Source organism: Notolepis coatsorum (assembly GCF_963971535.1).
Source record: "Notolepis coatsorum genome assembly, chromosome: 3".
In the NCBI taxonomy this organism is placed as follows: Eukaryota; Metazoa; Chordata; class Actinopteri; order Aulopiformes; family Paralepididae; genus Notolepis; species Notolepis coatsorum.
Window position 1 is genome coordinate 92,084,281 of NC_140167.1, and position 26,407 is coordinate 92,110,687.

A 26,407-nucleotide genomic window follows, 5' to 3' on the forward strand; every position below is an offset into this window, starting at 1 on the left:
CAGGAGAACGGATCTCCAACGAGCACTGCCAGAAGCCGATCACCTCCATCAGTGTCTTCCCCCAGCGAGGCGGACAAGATGCTGGCGCAGGCCTTTATCGCCACCCTGGCAGCCTCCACCGAACGCGATCGACTCCAAGCACAGGCGCTTAGCGAGCGCGAACATTCTTCCATGGAACAAGAGCGCCTCCGCGCGCAACACCAAAGTGAGCGCGAACACTCTACCATGGAAAGAGACCACCTGCAGGCTCAACAACTAAGTGAGCGCGAACAATCTGCAGACCAAAGAGAACGCTTCCACCCGCAGCTCCAAGCGCAAGCCCTTAGTGAACGCGAACACTCTGCGATCGAGCGAGAGCGCTTCCAGGCGCAGCAAAGGAGTGACGACGACCGCATACGCCTAGAGACTAGACGCCTCCAGACGGAAGAGAATATGGAAAGAGACCGCGCCGAAGCCCAGCGCGCCGCCGCCGATGCACAGCGCGGAGCCGCCAATGCACAGCGCGACGCAGCCCAAGCCCAGCGCGAAGCAGAGCGAGACCTCGCTCACATCAAGCGCGAAGCCGAGCGCGACCGATTACAAGCGCAGATAATGGAGCAACTGATTGCCAGGGCAACCCCCCCTCCCTCCGCACGGAGCTCCAGGGCCTCGTCAAGACAAGGGTCTAGGGCACCCTCCCCTACCCGATCAAGCGACCCTGAGCCCGGCCAACCGAAAGAGCCTATACACCTCTCCGAACCCCCTCCCCGACCGGTCCATGCGAGACCTAGCAACAGGGAAGAACCGGCCTACGCCGCTGAGAGACTAAATAGACGATTACAGGATCTAGACGACCTGGCAGAGGAAGAAGAAGAGGGAGAGGAGGAAAGTCAAGCCCAACAGCAGCATCGTACAGCCCAGACTTTACCCCCGCGGCTCTGCGCTACAGACCCCCGACTCAATTCACGGGTGAGCTTGACGCACGACCAGCCCCGAGGAACAGCACCTGGGTACACGGGCCTTGGTACCCGCCAGGTACCAGCCCACCACGACACGTAAGAGGAGACTCGCCTAGGAGGCCTCTCCCCCAACGCTCACCGATGTGCCAGCCATCCATGGCATCGTACCTTGGCACACCGACGTTCCCGGACTTCACACACGAGAACAGAGCACAGTACACAGAGCTACGAATGTGCTTAGAGACAATGATGTCCGATGTACCAGATGAACCGTACAAGTATGCTATCCTACTCAAGCACCTGAAGGTGCCCAGAGCGCACAATATAGCGCTGGCATATTCCAACTCTACTACCCCATACACCGCGGCTCTAGTAGCCCTCGACCAACGTTATGGACGCATATGGGACTACGTAATACAAGAGATAAGGAATATTGACCGTCTACCCCCAGCCACAGACAATCGCTCACTAGATGACCTCTCTATCAAGGTACAATCCCTGGTAGGGATGCTGGGGGCACAAAAGGAAAAGGGTATGCACGAACTGTACGCGAACTCTAATGTTGAGAGAATATTAGAGAAGCTTCCGCCCGCCCGACAAGAGCGCTTCAGGCGGCAAAGGGACCACCGTGATCCTAACGGTCCCGAGCCATCCCTCCTAGACCTAGCCGACTTCCTGGCGAGAGAAGTCAGCAGCCTACGATTGGATACGTTCGTGCCGAGCGAGCCAAGCTCCAGAGAGGGACCTAGGAGATCAAACGATGGCCGCAGGCTGGTGACCGTCATGCACCAAGCCGAATCAGTACCGCGCAACAAGAATTACAGTACCCCCTCGATGAAAGAGAAGTGGAAGATTGTATGCCCGTACTGCGAAAAGGAACACTGGCTGTCACACTGTGACACGTTCAAGAAGATGACCGCCGACGAGGTGAGTCAATGGATAAAGTCCAACCGCCGCTGTTACCGATGTGCGCGCAGTCACATGGCAGCCGAGTGCCGCTTAAAGAAGAGGTGTAGTCGGTGTGACGGAGCCCACTTGGACGTTTTACATGACAGTAACAGAAGAAAGCCTGCACCCTCAAGCAGCACAAAGGCAAGTGTTATGTACATTGACCCCGCCAGCAGCGGGGGCGCCCGGGTGCTCTTGAAGGTGGTTTGCGTAACACTGAGTTACGAGGACAAGGTCATGGACACCTATGCCGTCCTTGACGACGGGTCAGAGAAGACCCTTCTCCTCGCATCCGCTGCGGCCCAGCTGGGGCTGCGGGGGAGCGAAGAAACGATGACGATTCGGACTATAAGAAGAGACCTGAAGACGATCAAGGGTGAGAACGTCTCCTTCACTATCGAAGCAAGCGGGCAGCCAGAGAGACGGTATAGGATCACTAACGCTTTCACCAGCCAAGACATAGGCCTGTCGCAGTACACCTACCCCATCGCCAAGCTGATGGATAAATACGTGCACCTGCATCAACTACCTATACCGCTCATAGACGGTGCCACCCCGACCCTGCTGATAGGATCCGACCATGCACACCTCATCGTCCCGATGGACCGGGTCCACACTGGGCCCAGAGGCTGTCCAGCAGCAGTCGAGACCCGCCTAGGATGGACACTACAAGGCCCCCTCTCCAGGTCTCCCAACCGAACAGCAGCCACTCGCTGCCTCCACTCCAGAGTGACAGAAGAAGACACCACCCTCCTACAGCACGTTGAGAGGCTATGGACACTAGAGACAATGCCCTTTAAGAACGAAAAGAAACACATTCGTTCCAAGGAAGACATTTATGCTATAGCCCTCCTCGAGCAGGGGACAAAGAGAGTCAAAGTCAACGGAGTGATGAGATACGCAACTCCACTCCTGAGGCGAGAGGGTATGCCTACCTTCCACGCCCCAAAAGAAGCGACGGAGCGGTATCTATCGAACACAGAGCGGCGCCTAGCCAGAGACCCCGCTCAAGCTACTGTGTACCGCGCTGAGATTGACAAGCTAATCACAGCGGGACACATAAAGAGAATTGACATTAAAGAGGCCGATCAGACGACCGAATCATGGTACGTGCCGCACCACAAAGTCCACCACAACGACAAGGATCGTATTGTGTTTAACTGCAGCTACCAGATCGGATCACGAAATCTGAATAAAGAGCTCTTGCCCGGCCCAACACTCGGCCCCTCTCTACTAGGCGTGTTGCTACGTTTCCGCCAGAACAAGGTGGCCATCAGCGGCGACATCAAAGGGATGTTCCTGCAGGTGCGACTAGTGGAAGAGGACAAGCCCCTGCTGCGGTTCTTATGGAGAGAGAGGATCGGGGATGAGCAACCATCCATCTATCAATGGGAAGTCCTCCCTTTCGGAACCACATGCAGCCCATGCTGTGCTACGTTTGCACTGCAAAAACACGTCGCAGAGGACCCAGCAGCTGATGAAGAGGTCCGACAAAGTGTAGGAAATAGTTTCTACGTGGACAACTGTCTGCAAAGCGTCTCGACGCCAGAAGAAGCCGAGGCCCTCCTACTCAAGCTCCGCGCCTCCCTGATCAAAGGCGGCTTTGATCTCCGGCAGTGGGCCAGCAGCGACCCTCAAGTATTGCGCAGCCTCTCCCCAGAGGACAAGGCAGCAAGCAGCGAGACCTGGATGGCGACCATCCCAGGAGAAGCCCAAGAAATGACATTAGGACTAGTCTGGCGCTTCAAAACAGACTCGCTCCATTATAAACACACACCCCTGACCAAGGAGCAGGGAAGGTCGACTTCACTACCGACCACAAGACGGAGTGTATACAGAACACTCGCCAGACAATATGACCCGTTGGGATGTATTCTACCTTACACCACCAGGGCAAAGATGATTGTGCGAGCGCTATGGGACAAGGACCAGGGCTGGGACGATCCCATACCCGAACACCTTGCCTCCACATGGAGAGAGTGGGAGACAGAACTCAGCTCGCTCCCAGGTGTCAACATACGCCGCAGCTACTTCCCACCCACAGTGAGGCCGGAGACGTGTCAGATAGACCTGCACGTCTTCAGCGACGCCTCCGAAGTAGCCTACGGTTCGGTGGCCTACTTGCGGGCCCGAGAGGAGGGAGGAGAAATACATACTGCCTTCATCCTGGCTCGCTCAAGAATAGCCCCCCGCAAGCAACAATCTATCCCGCGTCTAGAGCTCTGCGCAGCCCTAGCAGGAGCGCAACTCGCCACGTTAATCCAACGTGAACTCACCATCCCGGTGCAAAGAACAATCCTGTGGTCAGACTCCATGACCGTACTTACATGGATCCAGTCCGATTCGTGCAGATACAAGGTCTTCGTGGGAGTCAGAATCACAGAGATCCAAGATTTAACAGAAGCAGCATGCTGGAGGTATGTGGACACAAAACAGAACCCAGCTGACGTCATCACACGGGGAATGTCCCTGGATGACCTCACCCGTCACAATCTCTATAGTGACGGTCCCGAGTTCCTCAAGCTCCCGGAAGAAGAGTGGCCTACACCCACCCCACGGGAGGCGAGTGAAGAGGAGGCAGAGAAGAAGAAATCTATGTTCTGTGGGTTGACACACACACTAGTCCCCACAGATCCCAACATAGACGACTGCCCCACCCTTGAGAGTGCGCAGCTAAAGACATTTCTGTGGCACCACCCAGAGGTTCCGTCCACTACTGACATTACTGCAGCTAACTACGAAGAAGCAGAACTCCTTCTGCTACAGCGAGCCCAAAGAGACTCGTTCCCTGACGAGCTAGACTGTCTGCAGGGATCAAAGCCAGTCCCATCAGACAGCAGACTGCTCCACTTGGCCCCTGAGAGCGACGCCCATAATCTCATCAGAGTGGGTGGTCGTCTGAGGAGAGCCCCAGACTTAACGGATGACGTCAAGTACCCGATAGTCTTAAACAGCCGACACAAGGTCACAGAGCTCATCATAAAGAAATACGACGAGGACGTGCACCACGCCGGGGCAGAGAGAGTCTTCGCGGAGATCAGACGTCGCTATTGGATACTGCAAGTAAGAGAAGCAGTACGACGCTTCCAGCGGACTTGTCTAGACTGTCGCAAATGGCGAGCACAGCCCAGTATACCCCGGATGGCTGACCTACCCCCCTGTCGCCTCCGACTCGGCGACAAGCCCTTTCACTCCACCGGTATGGACTGTTTCGGCCCGCTGTATGTAAAGAAAGGAAGAGGGACGGAGAAGCGGTGGGGTATTGTATTCAAATGCATGACCACCCGAGCAATACACATAGAACTCCTTCCAACCATGAGTACGGACTCATTCCTTATGGCCTTCCGGAGATTCACATCGCGAAAAGGAAAACCGCCTATATTATTGTCTGATCACGGGACAAACTTCAAAGGCGGAGAAAGAGAGCTGAGAGAGAGCTTCCAAGCTATGGGCCCAGAACTTAAGACCCACCTCGCTCCATCTCAGATTGACTTCCAGTTTAACCCCCCGAATGCACCTCACTTCGGTGGAACTTGGGAACGAGAAGTACGTTCAATAAAGACAGCCCTGTACGCCGTGCTTGGGGCCCAGACCGTGGCGGAAGAAGTCCTAACGACAGTCCTCACGGAGATCGAGGGAGTATTGAACTCAAAGCCCCTCGGTTACGTTTCAAGTGATGTAGCAGATGTCGACCCAGTCACCAACAACACTCTCTTGATGGGGCGGCTGGACCCCGCGCTACCACAGACAGTGTACAGACCTGAAGAAGCGAACGGCCGAAGAATGTGGAGGTAGAGTCAAGTATTGGCTGACAAGTTTTGGAACAGTTTCCTCCTCCACTATCTACCGTCTCTACAGACCCGCCAGAAATGGGTGAAAGAAAGAGACAATTTGACGGAAGGTACAGTCGTCATGATTATCGACCAGTCACTACCCCGAGCTATGTGGCCGGCCGGCCGCGTAAGCAAAGTGATCACTGGTGCCGACGGAAAGGTCAGAGCGGCAGAAGTGCTCGTCCAAGGGCGGACATACACCCGACCCGTGGCGAGGCTGATAGAGTTGCCAAGGCTCCCCGACTCTCTTGATGACGACCATGACCCCCTGACTTTGTGAACTGCCCTACCCTCACAACGGACATTGAGTAGTGGACAGTGCGGTTAATCTGTCTCTGCTTATTTAATTAGGTGCAGACTAATTAGGAGGCGGCTGTTACGAAGGATCAGATTAAACCGAATATATATATTTATTACTTGAGATATATTGTATAGTATTTGTATATCGTCTGATATCCCTTGTATATTCTTTGTACATATACACGGAATATCCCTTTACCTAGTACAGACCATAATATTTCGTTCTCCTATTGGACAGCGATCCCCTAGGCGCCACGGCCATACCCCCAATGTCTAGTTCAAAGTCACCGCCAAAGACATGCCTGGACATGACCGGCTCTGCGCAAGAATACGAGACAGAAATAAGGCTGGTACTAGATTGTTCACCTAACGTATAAATACGGCGCAGGTGAATACAGCAGTATGTTAACCAATAAGTTGAAGCCTCACACCACGATACAACGTGCTGTGAAGTGGGCCCGTTTTGCCCCAAAATAGAGCCTTGAGACCGCGTGCGAATTGATAACTGAAGTGTCAGAGTTTAACGCTGTATCGTCGAGTTCGACCTATTCTATTATTAAGTAATAGTCTATTATGTATAGTGTATCGTGCGGCTACCGTTCTACAGTGACCAGCATTACCAACGCTTCCTCGTACCGAGCTAGTGTGCTTATCCAGGCTGGGCGGCTTAACCTGGTGCCGTCATCCGAGGAGCCCTAGACGAGAACCGTGTGGATATGTACACTGGATAACCTACACCGGCGACTACAGAGCCCTTTTCGGCTGGATTATATTTGCTTTGGTCCTGTAGCTGATGGAGCGGAGAATCGTCTACACCCACAATTGTGTGGGATTTACCCTGTGAGGAGCAACGTCGAGCCCGCCTCTAGGACGCCTGAGGCTGGCTAGCTTTCTTCCATGCGGCACTGCATACCGGAGAATAGCTGTTGTTCGTCTGCGGATCAAGAGATTATTGCACTGTCTCCTGTACCTGGAGTCTCCTTATTCATCATTGACCCAGACTTTCGTTACCGACAAATCCTCTCCCCTGCTGGCCTACAACCGGAGGGACCTTATTAGTATCTCCAGCTGCCCTACTAGTGTACCATATATATAATTCTTATGATACAGGTGGTATTAATTATCTCCTGCGTAATATGCTCATGGACTTACGCTCTTGACCTATTCATGCACATTCTTCGCCTTACAAGCGCAATTCTCAATCTTGATAAGTAAAGTAATGTAAGATAATCTTCGTGCTGCTAATAAATATTCTTCTAAACCAGAGTATTTGTGTGAAACCGTGTTATTGTGGATGTGTTCATCTCATATACCTGTGTACTGTATGGCCAGTAGTAATGTACATAAGTCAGTAGTGGTTTAATGATACCATACTTATTCAATACAGTCAGGGAATTGTACCCCTCAGTTACAATTATGCTTCATCATGAAGGAATCAAAGGGGGGGGGGTCGTTTTGTGATGCTCTGCTCGTCAGCAACGGCATACGTATTGAATACTACATACGTTGATCGTTGCAATCGATGTGAAATCACTGTAGGATCAAAGTAGGATTGATGTCATAATATAGTCCTTACCTTTGCTAGGAGTTATTCCAAAATGAATATTCCAATTGTCTGAACGCAATTTCCAGTATTGAGGTCCATCGGGTCCCTGACATGAAATGGTACAAAATATGCATCATGTGTGCTGGACGCGTTCCAAGGTGCTCGAATGAAGCGTTTCACTTGCCGAAGTCCAAATTCTCCGCCCGGACCATATAAAATGTAACACACAGTGTGAAATAAGGTTTCAAAGGCTCTGTCACCTAGCAGGATTCGGCCGGCATTGCACTCTCGGGGTCTCAGAATAAGTTCCAATGATAACACCGAGGTCCGTGAGAGTGTATAGAATATTAAAATCGAAAAAAAGAAAAACGGAACATATACTCGTTATTGGCGGTCAAGCGTTGGCGGCCAATAACGAGTATACTCGTGATTGGTGCAGAAAGTGTTAACAACCTCATCTGTCAGTATTGTAAACACAAAACGTATATTATTGTTATTTGTTATCGCAACATCAGTTGCTATGGTAATATGCTATAGACGGTTTCAGCTTCACAACAAAAACAAACATGAGGCAGCATTCTACAGCACACTGCATTTCATTTCCTGTCAGTTGCTGATATTAGCAAAAACACTGCAACAGGACATCAACTGTGGTCTTAGCCGTTTCCTAGCCATTTCCTAGGACACAAACATCCCACCGAACATCCCGCCTTCCCTCACCACTTTGTCCAGTTGTCCCAGTCTGTACCCCCCGTTCTGCCAGTCGGTCAGGGCAGTCCGAGTCAGGGTGACGATGTCCGTCTCTAGCCGCTGGCGGGCGTCAGGGGAGAGGGCTCTGAGCAGGACGTGGCGCCACGCCGGGAGGTTCTCCGCACGAGAGGGCGGGAAGCGCTCCACCAGCTCCATCTGGGAAAACAAAATCCACCAATTCCTGTTCTTCCTACGATCGTAGAGTAGGGATGCACCGATCAGATATTGATATCGGATATCGGCCCCGATATGACAAAAATAGCTGGATTGGGTATAGAAAAAAAAGTATATAATTAACTCATTTACAAGTTGTATTAAGTTTAGCAAATAAGGGAACAGATAAATAACATTTCAATGCAGTCAAAAAAGCAATATTTAGATTTGTACATTTTCGGGTTTGGTCACGTTGAGTCACATATAAGCCGCACCGTTATATAAGCCGCAGGGTCGAAAAATGGGGGAAAAAGGTGCGGCTTATAGTCAGAAAATCATTTTCTGTCTTTGCTTTTGTATGCATACGGTTCTGAGTGTGTCTGAGCTGGCAGACGGTCTTATACCGCCCTCTAGCGCCTTCCGGCATTATTGCACCTCGTTAGAAACGGGTTAGTTTATTTTCCCTGCCAAGCTGCGGCGTGGGGGTGGGTCCGAAATAGGGATGCATGATAATTATCGGGTCGATAATTATCGGGCCGATATCAGCAATTATGACGTCATCCCGATAAAATTATTGATAGCTCCGATAATATTTTTTTTCTTTTTTTTTTACTTTTTTCTTTTCATGTCAACGTTCACACGCACAATATATGCTTACTTAGGATTTGACTAGATTCAACAACAAAGCAGTCGGGGCAATGGCAAGCCGAAAACGGTCGAAAATGTGGTTATTTGAAGTTTGGATTTTTTTTTTTTTTACAACTGAGGTAGGTAGATTACATTTTTTGAGACTAAAGTACAGAAAAAAGGTACCGTTGGGTACCGGTATCGATTCACAGGTACCGGTACCGTATCGGTTCAAATGTGAACGGTACCCATCCCTACTGACAAAGCACAATACCTGTTGGTTTTTAGTTCACTCATTGGAAACACATTGTTAATGACATTGACGGATTGTGAATTTTGTGATTGACTCAAATTATATTTATTTGGAAAAATAAATATAGTCACTTTATTTGATGAGTCAAAACTGTTCTCTTGGCTTTGATTTGTTCATAGTAGTAACGCTCATGTCATGATAAATCTGGTTAAATTATAATACAATAAAAATATATATATATCGGTTATCGGTATCGGTATCGACCTTGAGGAGCAGAAAGTTATCGGTATCGATATCGGGGTCAAAAAATCAATATCGTGCACCCCTAGTCCTAAACACTCCAGCAAAACACACGCTTGTAGGGATGGTTTGGACTACTGACCCCGCCCGCCCGTTGAAGTGCAATGCCCAACAACGATTTCAGGAAGATCCGATAATCAGGCGAAAAATGACAACGTGTTTATTGAATTACACAAAAACGCTGTTTTCGTGTCTTTTCCCTGGAATTGCTCAGAAGCGGCCGGACTATGTTCATATTCAAAACGGTATAAAACGGAAATGTACGGATGAAAAAATAATCCGTTTTTTGCACGTTGACCAGAAGCAGCTCACTGAGACTCAAGGGCGTTATTAGACCCATAGCTATACTATAAAATATAGGTATAGCTCTACAAACTACAACTACGTTTACATGGGTTTAATGGGCGGCACGGAAGGGGTCACTTCCCGGAAGGGCCGTGGCACTCAATGTGTTAATGAGAGAAATTATACTTTACAGTTGCCTCTCCGCTCGCTGTCCAGTTCAGCACCGTGGACAGCTCTGCTGCCTACTAGGGCTGTACCCAATGTCATTTTTTTTTTACATTCAAAGTATTCGAACGAAGCTCCGAATCTGTAGTCATATTTTATGACTTAATAAAAAAAAATATATATATTTTTGTTTATCCTCAAACTAAATCCTCAATTTGAATAAAGTGATTAATCTGATTAAATGAGTCTCTTTTTTTTTTTATTAAATCAACTTTCTTTAATGAATATAACTCATCAGTTTCGTCAACATAAATAATCCAATAAGGGCACGGTTGGTACGAAAGTATCTAGGTCCCATGGTCAGGGTGGTGGGAGTGGTTAAGGTAGTATCTAGGTCCCATGGTCAGGGTGGTGAGAGTGGTTAAGGTAGTATCTAGGTCCCATGGTCAGGGTGGTGGGAGTGGTTAAGGTAGTATCTAGGTCCCATGGTCAGGGTGGTGGGAGTGGTTAAGGTAGTATCTAGGTCCCATGGTCAGGGTGGTGAGAGTGGTTAAGGTAGTATCTAGGTCCCATGGTCAGGGTGGTGGGAGTGGTTAAGGTAGTATCTAGGTCCCATGGTCAGGGTGGTGAGAGTGGTTAAGGTAGTATCTAGGTCCCATGGTCAGGGTGGTGGGAGTGGTTAAGGTAGTATCTAGGTCCCATGGTCAGGGTGGTGGGAGTGGTTAAGCTAGTATCTAGGTCCCATGGTCAGGGTGGTGGGAGTGGTTAAGGTAGTATCTAGGTCCCATGGTCAGGGTGGTGGGAGTGGTTAAGGTAGTATCTAGGTCCCATGGTCAGGGTGGTGGGAGTGGTTAAGGTAGTATCTAGGTCCCATGGTCAGGGTGGTGAGAGTGGTTAAGGTAGTATCTAGGTCCCATGGTCAGGGTGGTGGGAGTGGTTAAGGTAGTATCTAGGTCCCATGGTCAGGGTGGTGGGAGTGGTTAAGGTTAGGGGTTAAAGTAAGAGGCAAGTCTTTTATGATGATACACAGCTTTGCAGCTCGGTCAACCAGAAGCGTCCTTCCGGGCCGTGGGATCTAGTGTTCATGTTCTGTTGTTCCCGCTGTGTTTCCTACCTGGTGGCTCGGTGTCATGAGGAACACCATACGTCTGAGCAGCAGGCCCAGGTGGAACAGCTGGTAACTCTCCCTGCCACATGTTTTCACCTGCGGGTGGGCGGGGGTGAGGGGGGGAAGAGTTGAGGGTCAGGATTTCAGTTGATTCTGAAATGTGTCACGACGGGTAATGGAGGAGGGGGCACCATTCCACAGAGAGACACAGGCGGAACTTACTTGCATATTACTAATTTTTACACACATACTTTCTTTTGGAACTGTACATAGCATCTTTGTTATTTAAAATGTATATAGTATAATATCTACATCCTGATACACACTTTTAGAACTGTATAGTAATCTTTATTTTAGTCATCTTATTTGATTCTATGCTAAATTTATTGTATTTTTAACTTATTTTATTATTAAGAATCTATCTTATTATAGAAGCTGCTATGGTCGAGGACCACAATAAATAAGAATGTCACTGTTCTTGCTGTAAAGTACTGAAATAAGTGACAATAAAGGAATCTGAATCTAAATCTGAATCTGAAAATGGCTCTTCCTAGTGTATCATAGCAATTTGCTTTGGTCCACCTCAGAGTCGTTCTGCTAATGGTGGCCATGGAAAGCTAATTATCTTTTGTTTTCTGTGCAAACAGTTGTACAGCAGTAAAACACAACGGCAATCTCTTCCATTGCCATGCACAAAACAATGACTGCTATTAGGGATGTCCGATATTATCGGCCGATATCGGCATTCAAATGTGATATCGGAAAATATCGGTATCGGTTTTCAAAAAAAAAAAGAAAAACATTTATTTTGTTTACATTTCTATAGAAATGATGTCCGATATTATCGGCCGATATCGGCATTCAAATGTGATATCAGTTGTTATCGGTATCGGAAATTAAGAGTTGGACAATATCGGTATAGGTAAAAAAGCCAATATCGAGCATCCCTAACTGCTATATAAGGCAGCCATGCTGGAATAAAACTACACAGACATCCCGTGCCTCTATTGTCACCTTGGCTGGGATACCATAGAGCAGTGGTTCCCAAAATCGGGGTCGTGACCCAAAGGTGGGCCGCGAGCAGCCACGGGAGGGCCACGAGATGATTTCCAAAAAAGATTTTTTTTTTTTTTTTTTTTTTTTTTTTTTCAGGCCACTGAACCTAGAAGCAGGCCAGGACAGTGTTTCTAGTTGTATTTTAAAATTCTATTCTATTGTATTCTAAAATGTGACTATATGGTTTTATATTAGCTTAATAAATAAACAAAAACGAAAAATCTACTTATTTCAACGAACATTTCAAACTAAATAACAGATTATGCACATAACACGCTGAAAACAACCGAAGCAACAATAGTATTTTAATGAGGCTATTATTATTATCATTATTATTTTGCAACAAGTTAGCCCTCTCATAAATAACACATATAAATGAATAACTAACTTGAACTAACTTAATAGGATTGAAGTGATATTTGGCTTAAAAAATCGGTCGCCTGAAAAAAAAAAAGCCTGACGATGTTTGGGAACCCCTGCCATAGAGGACAGAGTGAACCCCCTACTAAAACCTGAGCACACAGAGAAACAGATTAAGGGATCTAGAGTTACTTTAGAGCGTGTACAGAAAGAAAGGTCATAGACGCAGAGAAAGGTCACGACCCCTGTAGTCTCTACCCACCAGGTCAGCCACGAGGACAACATGGTGTAGACAAAGCTCTGCTGTCCCGTACCTGAGGAGGACAGAGAGGACGTGGAGTTAGACACCACAGAGACAACGGACTCCAGGAGCGAAGGCACCGTCCACACGTTAGTCCTCTGACTCACCGCGCCAAGAAGCACCATATGTCTACAGCCAGCAGGGCTGTCTGAGTGTCAGCCTGGAGCACAGCCTCCAGCAAACAACACTCCTGAGAGAGAGAGAGAGAGAGAGAGAGAGAGAGAGAGAGAGAGAGAGAGAGAGAGAGAGAGAGAGAGAGAGAGAGAGAGAGGAGGGGGGGGGGGTAGAGAGAGAAAGAGGAAATGGAGAGGAAGTAAGAGTAAGAGGGGGGGGGGGGGATGAGCTTATTTCAAGGAATCAAACAGAAATTAAGAAACTGAAAGGATATAATGAGCTTATGTTATGAAGTCAGGAAGTGTTGGACAAACACACAGCCGGTTATCAGAGCAGCAGGGTTTCTCCCAGTGTGTTACGAGCCACGAGGCAAGATGACTCAGACCATCACATCATTCCCAGTTAACCGTGTTTTTCCCAAATAGGATCTGACCGAATTATGGTCATATGGCCTAGACTTTCGTGGTTCTTTATTAAGACAGAGCGTGGAGGTTAAACGATGCTGCTCTGCCTCTCTCTGTGTCGATACCCTACTCCTGTCACACACAGGCTGCACACAGCCAAGCCAATAGCTCCTCCTCTCCCCCCATGAGCTTTGCTGACAGCAATGTTTGACGTTAAATGTCCGTCTCTCCTCACCTGCTCTAGGTTGCACATACTTACCTCAGACCTGCCGACCTTGGGGAAATATTTTGAGTACCACAATAGTGTAACGCTCACGCACTTTCGCACCACTTTGCACACGGCCAACCTCCCCCCACACACACACACAATATTTCATTATATGATCTGTGCTTAAACTGATAATCATAAGTGATAGGCCATAAGGTGAAGCCTGTTATCATTTCATCCCGTTGCCACCTCGGGGGACTGTGCAATTTTCACTGGTGTGATGTTTGTATTTTTGTACCTGCATTCTATTTTGTTTTTAAATGGAAAATAAAAAGGTTAATGAGTAACTTATTGATTTGTAAACACATTTTTTACATCATTCCAAATGAATGGGATGGTGTAGTGTTTTTATTGTTTAACAATCTTGATAAAAAGTGTGTAGGTCTATTCTTTTTCTCATTTTATACAATGGCATGCAAATATCTTGATTCTGATTGGCTGAAACAGTCAAGTTAGCCGTTGTTATTTCGTATAACACACTCCACGTGACCCCAGATCCCTCCCACAACCGAATCTTTTTATATGCCACCCAAACAGGGATTTATGACCTTTTATGACCCCCTAGTCATAAAACTTTATTTTTTGCATACATTTTTTGTATATATCAAAAAAATCCTCTAACAGAAAGATGTGGTATATGGATAGGAGGAAACATGGCCAGTTTGGTGTGTGGAGGTACTAGAGAAATTGAGATTTTTTGTTTTATGTGTAATACAAACTCATAAAATCAAATTTTGAGAAAAACACCTTTAAAGTTTTGTATTGTCTGTAAATCAGGCTATGTATGACATATCAACAAACCCTTTGGCACAAATAAGCAGGATATAGATATGAATAAATGTGGAAAGTTTGGTGTGTGTAGAATAGATGCTAGGGAAATGGTACATGTCTACCCTTTGGGAAAACGCCTTCAAAGTTCTGTATTGTAAAATGCCATAAAACATTTTTTAAACCGCTATTTACAAACAAAACACCCAATCAAACCATTAGTAATAGACCACCTAAACACATGCCTGGTAACTGAATAACATAATAACATAATAATAATGTAGTAGTAGTAACAGTGTAGTAACAAACAACACAACCGATTACTGTACCCCCTAATAGGCCAAAGAAATATTTGAATAGATATCACTATGAAACGTTCCCAGTTTGTTATGTACATATAAACTAAGAAAAAATATATTGCAAGTTCTGAAATGTATGTTTATATATGCAAATGAGGCACTTCCCCATTTAATATGTGCACATTTATGGATGCAATCATGCTAAATGAAGCAAAATAAGAAACTAAATGTGTTTTTTTTTTACGTTTTCTTGACACTAGTTTGAAAGAAGACATGTAAAGGGGCAACATTATACAAAAATCTCAAAATTGCCCCAAAATCAGGAAAATGGTATTTTAGGGGGGTGGTCTCCCTTTAAATATTTTTTTTTACCAGCATCTTTAATATTGCAGGTTTGGAATCACAAGGTAAAGTGTTTTTGATACATATTTGCTGTATATCATGGTCTTGCAAATTATGTTCTGTAAGCTCAGACTCTACATCCACATCTTGAGCTGCAGAACACGTTGTGGCCCGTTTCTCAACTGTATCCAATCGCTTTGTGTCTATAAATGCCTATAGCAAGTTATATGTTATATGCTTATAACATTGTTTAGAAACCTTTTTGCAAAGTTAGATGGCATGCTAACGTCACGGTAGACTGTTGTTGTGGTCGGTAACTCAGCAACAAAGAGGCTGCTATTGGTCGAGCGCAAGACATGTGACAGAACTCGCACCAATTACATAAAATATAACTACGTGATGACCAAGTATCCGTTAGCGAGGGAAGATCTAGTCCCGACGTTAAAATTATAATTGCGCAAAATCTGTGAAAATTGCGTAGTTCCCCGAGATGGGAATGAGAATAATTTTCTAGCCACTTCTCAGGGTTCACCTTATGGCCTATGAATTGCATTAAATAATTTAATTATTACATTAAAAATGGATTACATCATAATTGCACAATGTACAAAATGCATGGTGAGGCATCTTTGCGCGGATATAGCTACTGTATAGTGGAATATATATGGAAGGAAGCAGAGAAAATCGCCCAACACCGAACCAGCTGGAGAGAGTTCATGAATGACCTATGCTCCCTAAAGAGCAAAAGGGTTTAAGAAGAGTGGAATATACTGTATTAATATGCCATATACTGTCTTCTTCTCTATGATATTATTTATTGTTGGTTTGATGTATTCCTATTGCTAGAACTAAATAAATGTGTGGAGAAACGGCTTAGTGAGGCAGCCTCAGCGCACGAACACACGAACACACACCATCAGACTGGTGATATATTATCTACATTAACACCAGACTGATGATATATTATCTACATTAACACCAGACTGGTGATATATCATCTACATTAACACCAGACTGGTGATATATTATCTACATTAACACCAGACTGGTGATATATTATCTACATTAGGGATGCCCCGATCACGTTTTTTGCCACCGATACCGATCACCGATCGTCGTGAGCCATATCGGCCGATACCGATCCGATACCGATCGTTTTTTTTTTCCTTCTTTTTTTTTATAAAATATATATATTATATAATTGGACTTGTACTTGTATTATCTGCGAGACATCGCCACCACGCAACAAGCTCCACTGTCTGTGTGTACTCTAGTAGCCTCCAGCTACGGCCAGGATTCTCCGGAGCTGCAGCTGGGCCCTATACTCGAGTAGCCTGCAGCTACGGCCAGGATTCTCCGGAGCTGCAGCTGGAACCTATTGATCACATTCAACAACATGCCCTCAGTTCGAATACGCATCGAATGAGTGTTATAAAACATTGATATCAGGAGCTATCTGTGGCTACTGCTGGCCGGCTATATAACGTTGATACAGCGCCTCAGTGAACTATTTAGTTCAGTGGGACATTTCGTTTTGAACAGTGAGCTGGCGTCAGCTAACGTGAGCTAGCGGAGGTATCATACACGTCTCTACTAGACTTGCTGGAGCGTTTGTTGATGTCAGGAGCTATCAGTAGCTGGCCGGCTAGAATTTTTTATTTATTTTTTTTTATTTACCACCATTAGCCTTTTCATGTCTCGCACCACCTAGAGGGGCTCGCGCACCACAAGGGGTGCGCGCACCACAGTTTGGGAACCACTGATCTACATTAACACCAGACACCCCCCCCCCCCCCCTCCGGCGCCACATCGTGCCTAACAGAAACCCTGAAGCGTTATCACTTCAATGGAAAACAGCTTTTATGTGGAAAGGAAATGCCATTCGTCACATTTCAACCCTCCGGACAATGTTGACTAAATAAGATCCATATCTTCTCTAATGACTCCACCAGCCGCATGAAATGGACTTCCTATTTAGTGTGTGTGTGTGTGTGTGTGTGTGTGTGTGTGTGTGTGTGTGTGTGTGTGTGTGTGTGTGTGTGTGTGTCTGTCTGTGAGTCTGTGAGTCTGTGAGTGTGTCTGTGAGTGTGTCTGTGAGTGTGAGTGTGTGTGTGTGTGTGTGTGTGTGTGTGTGTGTGTGTGTGTGTGTGTGTGTGTGTGTGTGTGTGTGTGTGTGTGTGTGTGTGTGTGTGTGTGTGTGTGTGTGTGTGTGTGTGTGTGAGTGTGAGTGAGTGTGAGTGTGAGTGTGCGTGTGGTCCTCACCAGAACTGGTAGGTACGCCGGGGGAAGCGCAGCCACAGCAGCACAGAGCTGAACGCAGACATGGTAGTGGAGGCTGACTCTCCCCTGAGCCGCGCCCTTCATCATCAGCCCCGGCAGCGTCACCGGCACCCTGCGCTCCGCACAGCACCGCCGGAAGCTCTGGAACACGGCCCGGAAGAGAGGGAGTCTGGCGGCACAGCGGATAGATATATATATATAAACAGAGTGAGAGAGTGCACACAGAAGGTTCCGTTTCTAGGATTTCATAATGTGACCCCACGGTTTTATGGTCAAAGATTATCCGGATTGGGGCTTTAATAAAACCAGAAAGATCCTTATGAAGTTAAAAGGACAATAAGATCAATGGGCCTCATTCATGAAGCAATATAAGAACAGATTTCATTCTTAACTAGCATTTCCTCTTATTTTGTTCTTACCTGGGATTCAGCAATTGTTGCTTTTCTCTCAGGCAAGACCAAATTCTAAGAGTGGCCGAGAGCACTTTTACCCAGATAAGAAACTCTTACCCAGATGAGAAACATTTAAAAAAAATCCTAATAATAATAATACATCAGATTTATATAGCGTTTTTCCTTTTTTTTTTTGTCTACTTTTTCTCCCATTTTCTATTTTTCTCCCATCCCAATTTCGTATCGTCCAATTCTACCCTCCCCTGTCTCGAATGCTGTTAGGCCATGCCTCCCACAAGCCGGCTGCAATGTGGACTAAGCCTTACATCACGTGTCCCCTCCGGTACTCGAGGAAGCAGCAGTCGCATCTTTTCACCTGCACAGCGCGATCTCTCAGCGGCGAGGGTCTGCGTTTGGAGGGCACGCCGCCCCCGTCGCTTCCTGATTCTGCTGCGCAGGCGCACCAACCGACCTGTAGGAGTCGCTGTCCACAACGTCCGATCCCCACCCATCAGCTTCCCACCCCCTAATACTGCCAATTGTATTAGTATGAACGACCAGCCAAGCTGATAGCAATGCGGAGAGCTGGGCTCGAACCCAGTGTCTCCTGCATTGGTGGTGAGCGCCTTGCCCACTGCACCACCTAGCCGCCCATTTATATAGCGCTTTTCCTAAGGCTCAAAGACACTTTACAAAACAAACAATATAATACAATACAGTTTTAGTAGATAAAATAAAAATATATATATAAAATGGTGAGAGAGAAGGAGTTCATGGGTTGAAAGCAAACCATTGGTCAAGTACCCCAAAATACGACTTTATAAACCCAGAACTTTTCAATAATAATTATTATTATTATAACTTATTGTGTGCGTTCTGCTTCTGAAATGGATTATATATTGCTGTTAGAACAGTTAGATGCTGGCTGCCTAGGCCGTACGCATAGAACGCATATTTACAACCTCTCCTCTCCTCTCCTCTCCTCTCCTCTCCTCTCCTCTCCTCTCCTCTCCTCTCCTCTCCTCTCCTCTCCTCTCCTCTCCTCTCCTCTCCCCTCCCCTCTTCTCTTCTCTGCTCCACACCTAAAGTTCTGAGCGCACTCTGGGTTTTAGCCACAGGAACATTTCAGAGAGAGATGACAGGTTTCCGAACCTCGGAAATACCGGATCCGTCACCTGTCATCGCTCTCTGAAAGGAGAGAGCATAGGATCAGCGACATATACATATCAGTATACTGCGCGATTGGTTCTTGACAAGCGCGCAGCCAGTCGTTCACAATTGACAAAGCCTACTTTGCTGGAATGGTTTATTTCGAACTATACAGTACGTATATGTATAAGTACAAGTATACGGGTAAGTCTTTATTTGTCATCAGATTAACACACACACACACATGCGATGAGCGACCCACGGGAACACACACACATGCACGCAAGTCGTGAGACGTGTGTGTGTGTGTGCGTCATTTTGAGATCAGTTGCAAATCGCTTCCTGTTGAATATATCAGACAGGGATCAGATGCCGAACCACGGCTGTTTTACACACGCCTCATTCGCCTTATAAGGAGATGGCGGGCGTGTCTGTATGCAAATGAATTTAACGTGAACACGCATTACCGTTTAAGAATGAGTGGGATTAATAATGCAAATCACCTGGGTAAGAACCGATTTCGACATTAAGAACGGCTTTATGAATGTGGCGGTGGCTTTTCTTATTGTTCTCTTAACACTTTCAGTGCCAACAACGAGAAATCTAGTTAGTTCATGCCAACCGTTGAGTGCCAGGCGACGGGAAATCTTGTTTTTAATCGTTATTTTTTTATTAGCGATTTCTGAGCTTGAATTGGGAAAATACCGCCCCCTATCGTCTCCCGGATGGTAATGCACCCTTTGGATTGGACTGAATGAAAACGCATGGGGAAAAGAAAGTCCGGATTCCACATATTACTTGTCAGGCATGTAATCCTGCCCCACAATGGTGGAATGAACTACCCACCCCAGTTAGGACAGCCGAAACACGTCCAATCTTTCGCCGTCGTCTGAAGACGCACTTCTTCAACCATTATCTGAATAAAAAATAAAATAAAAAATAAAATAAAAATCTAACCCTAACTAACCATACTGTCATGCACTTGTCCTAATAAACTAACCTACACTGTAGCACTCAACACTTTGTTGAACATTGTTACTCAGCTGATAGAGTTGTGCCCTTCCTGATGGCTTGTCGTACAGAACTTGTAAGTCGCTTTGGATAAAAGCATCAGCTAAATGACTAAATGTAAATGTAAATGTAATCCGAGCCGATCCCATTCTGGAGAATTATCCGACGTTTTTCCCAATATATTTATCATTATTATCCTTCATTATTATCATGAGTAACATTTATTGTATACATTTATTGCATGAGTTAATTATTATCTGGTGCCGCCTAGTGGACGCACTTTGGAGTACGTATTGCGACTCTGAGCAGGTAAGCTGTCTCTGCGCAGGCGCGTCGCGCTATTTAAGTGACACTCTCAGTCTAGACTGTAAGGTGAAAAGCCCTGTGGGCGAACTCTTGACTGGCCAACGGTACGTAGCATTATATGCGCCGTTAATATCCGCATTTCTCTTTAATTCATATATCTAGTTATTAACTAATGCTGTTTGTTTTCCTTTCCTTTGTATAGGTAAATAATCTGACTATAGACTGACTAACGTCTGACTAACGTCTGACTATAGACTGACTAACGTCTGGTTGTACGTTGCTGACTGAATGTACTAACTGACTTAATGGAAACGCTGACTACATGCCGACTACACGCTATTGACAATAGACTGGCTAACGTCAGACTGAATGAACATACAGACTAACTAAATGTCTGGCAACACTAACCAGAACCGGTTGCTAAATGGCAACTTAACTATTAACGAACTATCAACAGAGGCGACTTGGTTGAACATTACCGATACCACTTCGACCTCTACTAACATTATCCACTAATGCTTGGATGTAAGCTACTACCAACTACCAAGCTACAAGCTAAACCCCTTGTTAATTGACCACCTGGTGATTATTGTAACAGAGGATGAGTTGGATGCTGGGCTTCAAGGTCCAAATAAACGAACATTCTTATAAAGTCCGAATTGTTTCTATGGTTTAAGAAAAGTCATTTCGCCCACACCCTTCCAAGGGGGACATCTAGTTGACTCATTGACTGAGACTGCTAGATAATTGGACAATTATTTACCGCACGCGACGAGACGGGACGGACGGAACGCAGAAAGAGGTGCCGCGTGGGATACCCCTCAACGTCAAGGTGGAACCAGGACGGAGTGGATACACGCGACGGGGCACATTGGAGAGGACGCGGTCAGCTCAAGGGAAGTGAAACGTTGATGTTGACTGCTTACTGGGTTGGAATCGCCGTATTCCGCCCACATGCTGGTTGCTTGAAGTGGTGGGGTCGCCGAACTCCATCCAATGTGAATGCTTAACGCTAGCCATTAGCCAACCAATGCTAATACTGCTAGCCACTAATGCTAACGCTGTTAGCCAAGGACTGCTAACACTGCTAGCTGCCAATGCTTAACGCTAGCCATTAGCCAACCAATGCTAATACTGCTAGCCACCAATGCTAACGCTGTTAGCCAAAGACTGCTAACACTGCTAGCTGCCAATGCTTAACGCTAGCCATTACCCAACCAATGCTAATACTGCTAGCCACCAATGCTAACGCTGTTAGCCAAGGACTGCTAACACTGCTAGCTGCCAATGCTTAACGCTAGCCATTAGCCAACCAATGCTAATACTGCTAGCCACCAATGCTAACGCTGTTAGCCAAAGACTGCTAACCTTACTAGCCAAAGAATGCTAACACTGATGGCCACCAATGCTAGCTAAAGAACATTATCATTGACACCCTCTGCCTTGGTGGTGTTGAATCAAGCAACTACGTTGTTGCTCCAAACGCTGTGAACATTATCATTGACACCCATGCCTTGGCTGTGTTGAACCAAGCAACTACGTTGTTGCTCCAAACGCTGTGAACATTATCATTGACACCCATGCCTTGGCTGTGTTGAATCAAGTAACTACGTTGTTGCTCCAAACGCTGTGAACATTATCATTGACACCCATGCCTTGGCTGTGTTGAATCAAGCAACTACGTTGTTGCTCCAAACGCTGTGAACATTATCATTGACACCCATGCCTTGGCTGTGTTGAACCAAGCAACTACGTTGTTGCTCCAAACGCTGTGAACATTATCATTGACACCCATGCCTTGGCTGTGTTGAATCAAGCAACTACGTTGTTGCTCCAAACGCTGTGAACATTATCATTGACACCCATGCCTTGGCTGTGTTGAACCAAGCAACTACGTTGTTGCTCCAAACGCTGTGAACATTATCATTGACACCCATGCCTTGGCTGTGTTGAATCAAGCAACTACGTTGTTGCTCCAAACGCTGTGAACATTATCATTGACACCCATGCCTTGGCTGTGTTGAATCAAGCAACTACGTTGTTGCTCCAAACGCTGTGAACATTATCATTGACACCCATGCCTTGGCTGTGTTGAATCAAGCAACTACGTTGTTGCTCCAAACGCTGTGAACATTATCATTGACACCCATGCCTTGGCTGTGTTGAATCAAGCAACTACGTTGTTGCTCCAAACGCTGTGAACATTATCATTGACACCCATGCCTTGGCTGTGTTGAACCAAGCAACTACGTTGTTGCTCCAAACGCTGTGAACATTATCATTGACACCCTATGCCTTGGCTGTGTTGAACCAAGCAACTACATTGTTGCTCCAAACGCTGTGAACATTATCATTGACACCCATGCCTTGGCTGTGTTGAATCAAGCAACTACGTTGTTGCTCCAAGCGCTGTGAACATTATCATTGACACCCATGCCTTGGCTGTGTTGAATCAAGCAACTACGTTGTAACTGAGGGGTACAATTCCCTGACTGTATTACTAGATATGATACTTACTACCACTACCTTTGTACTTAATATTCGGCCACCCAGTACTCGGCATAAATATATTATGATGAACACTGTCACGTAGATGAAACGGATCCAACACAAATGTACGAATTAGAAATAGGTCTTTATTTCTACACAGCGATGGTGTGTAGAGCAAGCACTTAATCAAATCAATCACATTTATGAATGGGAATTAGTATGCACTTTTATGGCAAGAGTATTCGTCGGTATATCAATAGAGAATGTCCAATCTCTGAAGGCGCAGGTGGTACATATACGACCTGGAATAGTTAAGGAATAACAGCAATGATACTTTAATGATTATAGACTGGATACACTAGGGGGGGTTAATCCGGTCGCTTGTAAGCCGACAGGAGTAGGAAGGGGGGGGGGGTAGAGTCCGGCTGCCTCATCCGGCCAAGGGTATCCCAGGTGAACCCACTGTAGTGCCGTTCAATGCGCCGGCGATCCTTGGACCGCAGATGAAAGCAGATGGACTCTTTGTGGGCCGGCGTCCTCCGGTCCACGGAGGAGAGACGTGAAGCGACCTCGTCTTGCAGAGCGTCTCCTCACCTTGCGTCCTCTCCAGGGGGGGGGGTTCCAACACACGGCAGTGTCGGGGGTCTTTATCCATGGAATAATCAACGTATACAAAGCATAATCCGTGCCTGGGAAGGCGGGCTGTCGTCGGTAGAATAATCCGGTATACAGGTCCACTCGCTCGTCGGCTCTGGGGCTCCTCGGGTGCAATCTCACATGGGGTCGATCATCCTGGATAAGCAGCCAGTTTTCTGCCCGAAACGATGGGGTGCTGACTACGGTAGTATTCTCACCGCACGAAGCACTATATATTAACAGACTATTATTAGCTTAATAGACTACGTCCAACTCGACGATATAGTGCCAAATATGACTATTCAAATATTAATATACACGATGTCTCAATACCGATGGTAGGCCGAACTTGGCCTTACTCCCACACGTGGCGTCGCGGGGAGGCTTTACGTCTGTGACTCTATTGGAGGGTAAGAAACTGGACTGAAAAGGAAGTCCTACTTTAGTAGCGCAGTATATATACGCACTATGAACAAATAGTCCCATTAGTGGTGCGGTAGCCAGATTCCTACGCGGAACTAGGACTTGTTCGTACATGTTGAGCGGTACGTTTGAACTGGGTCTGGGGGGTATGGCAGCCTGGCACCAAGGTCTCGACCAATAGTAGAATGGAGACTATTATGGGATGTTCAGTAGGCTAGAATGGATATTCAATGCATATTGTACAAGGAATATACAAGGGATATCAAGGAATATTAGAGAATATACAAATACAATTAAATATATATAATAAATATATATATTCGGTTTAATCTGGCCCTTCACAACAGCCACCCCCTGATTGGTCCCAGACCGAATCAGTTAAGCAGAGACAGATTAATCGCGTTGTCTATTTACACATAAGGGTTTGCTGTAGGGGTCAGTCAACTTCACAAAGTCATAGGGTTATAGGGTCATGGTCATCATCGATTGTGTCTGGGAGTCGGGGCAGTTCTATGAGCCTCGCCACGGGACGGGTGTAAGTGCGACCCTGGACAAGCACTTCAGCTGCTCGGACCTTGCCGTCGGCACCGGTGATCACTTTGCTTACGCGGCCGGCCGGCCACATAGCTCTGGGCAGTGATTGATCAATAATCATGACGACTGTTCCTTCTGTCAAATTGTCTCTCTCCTTTACCCACTTCTGGCGGGTCTGTAGAGACGGTAGGTAGTGCAGTAGGAAACTGCTCCAAAACTTGTCGGCTAATACTTGGCTGTACCTCCACATTCGTCGGCCGTTCGCTTCTTCAGGCCGGTACATTGTCTGGGGTAACGCGGGATCTAGCCGCCCCATCAGGAGTGTGTTGGGGTCTGCGGAGATAACAGTGCTCAATCCACAGAACACAGGCTTCTTATTCTCAGCCTCCTCCTGACTGGCTTCCCTCGGGATAGGCGTGGGCCACTCTCCTTCCGGGAGCTTTAGGAATGCTGGGCCGTCACTGTAGACATTGCGACGGGTGAGGTCATCTAGGGGCATTCCCCGGGTGATGACGTCAGCTGGGTTCTGTTTTGTATCAACGTAGCGCCACTCTGTTTCTCCGGTTAACTCTTCGGTTAGGTCTTGAATCTCGGTGACTCTGACTCCCACGAAGACTTTGTACTTGCATGAGTCCGATTTGATCCAGGCGAGTACTGTCGTGGAATCTGACCACAGGATTGTTCTAGACACTGGTATGGTGAGCTCACGTTGGATGAGCGTGGCTAGGTGCGCTCCGGCTAGGGCTGCGCAGAGCTCTAGGCGTGGGATAGATTGTTGCTTGCGTGGGGCTATTCTCGAGCGGGCGAGGACAAATGCTGTGTAGATCTCTCCCCCCTTTTCTTGGGCCCGCAAGTAGGCTACTGATCCGTATGCGACCTCTGAGGCGTCACTGAAGACGTGTAAGTCCATTTTACATGTCTCTGGCCTCACCGTGGGTGGGAAGTAGCTTCGGCGCCTATTAACGCCTGGGAGTGAGTGGAGCTCCATCTCCCACTCTCTCCAGGTGGATGCAAGGTGTGCGGGAATGGGGTCGTCCCAGCCCTGGTCCTTGTCCCACAATGCTCGTACAATCATTTTTGCCCTGGTGGTGTATGGTAGAATACATCCTAGCGGGTCATATTGTCGGGCGAGTGTTGTGTACACACTCCGTCTGGTGGTCGGCGCCGCCGCCGGCCTTCCCTGCTCCGTAGTCAGGGGCTTGTGTCTGTAGTGAAGCGAATCTGTTTTGAATCGCCACACCAATCCCAGGGTCATCTCCTGGGCTTCTCCCGGGATTGTAGCCATCCAGGTCTCGCTGCTGGCTGCCTTGTCCTCGGAGGAGAGGCTGCGCAGTACTTGCGGATCGCTGCTGGCCCACTGCCTGAGATCAAAGCCGCCTTTGATCAATGAGGCGCGGAGTTTAATCAGGAGAGCCTCGGCTTCTTCCTGGGTTGAAAGGCTTTGTAGACAGTTGTCTACGTAGAAGCTGTTCTTTACGCTGTGTCGGACCTCTTCGTCCGCTGCTGGGTCCTCTGCTACATGTTTCTGTAGTGCAAATGTAGCACAGCAGGGGCTGCACGTCGTTCCGAAGGGGAGGACTTCCCATTGGTAGATGGCTGGGTGCTCGTCTCCTGGCTTCTCTCTCCATAGGAACCGCAACAGGGGCTTGTCCTCCTCTACTAATCTCACCTGCAGGAACATTCCTTTAATGTCCCCGCTGATGGCCACCTTTTCCTGGCGGAAGCGGAGTAGAACGCCGAGTAGGGAGGGGCCGAGTGTGGGACCGGGCAGTAACTCTTTATTCAGATTTTGGGATCCGATCTGGTAGCTGCAGTTAAATACTATGCGGTCTTTACCGTTGTGATGGACCTTGTGGTGAGGCACGTACCACGATTCAGTGGTCTGGTCAGCCTCTTTAATGTCCATCTTTGTGACGTGTCCCGCTGTGATGAGCTTCTCAATCTCAGCGCGGTATACACTCTCTTGGGCGGGGTTCTTGGCTAAGCGCCGCTCCGTGTTCAGCAGGTACCGTTCTGTGGCGTCTGTCTTGGCGTGGAAAGTAGGCATTCCTTCTCGCCGCAGGAGTGG

General features: G+C 47.1%; 1 protein-coding gene across 1 annotated transcript in view; it reads right to left on the reverse strand.

The window, feature by feature from the left end:
• Positions 1–26,407, reverse strand: part of firrm (fignl1 interacting regulator of recombination and mitosis) — a gene marked incomplete at both ends in the record, with an annotated part of 68,929 nt that overhangs the window by 14,286 nt on the left and 28,236 nt on the right. The window contains 5 exon segments of the mRNA XM_084311296.1: positions 8,286–8,471; positions 11,213–11,302; positions 12,885–12,936; positions 13,031–13,113; positions 17,381–17,567. Coding sequence (XP_084167422.1) covers positions 8,286–8,471; positions 11,213–11,302; positions 12,885–12,936; positions 13,031–13,113; positions 17,381–17,567 — 598 coding nt within the window.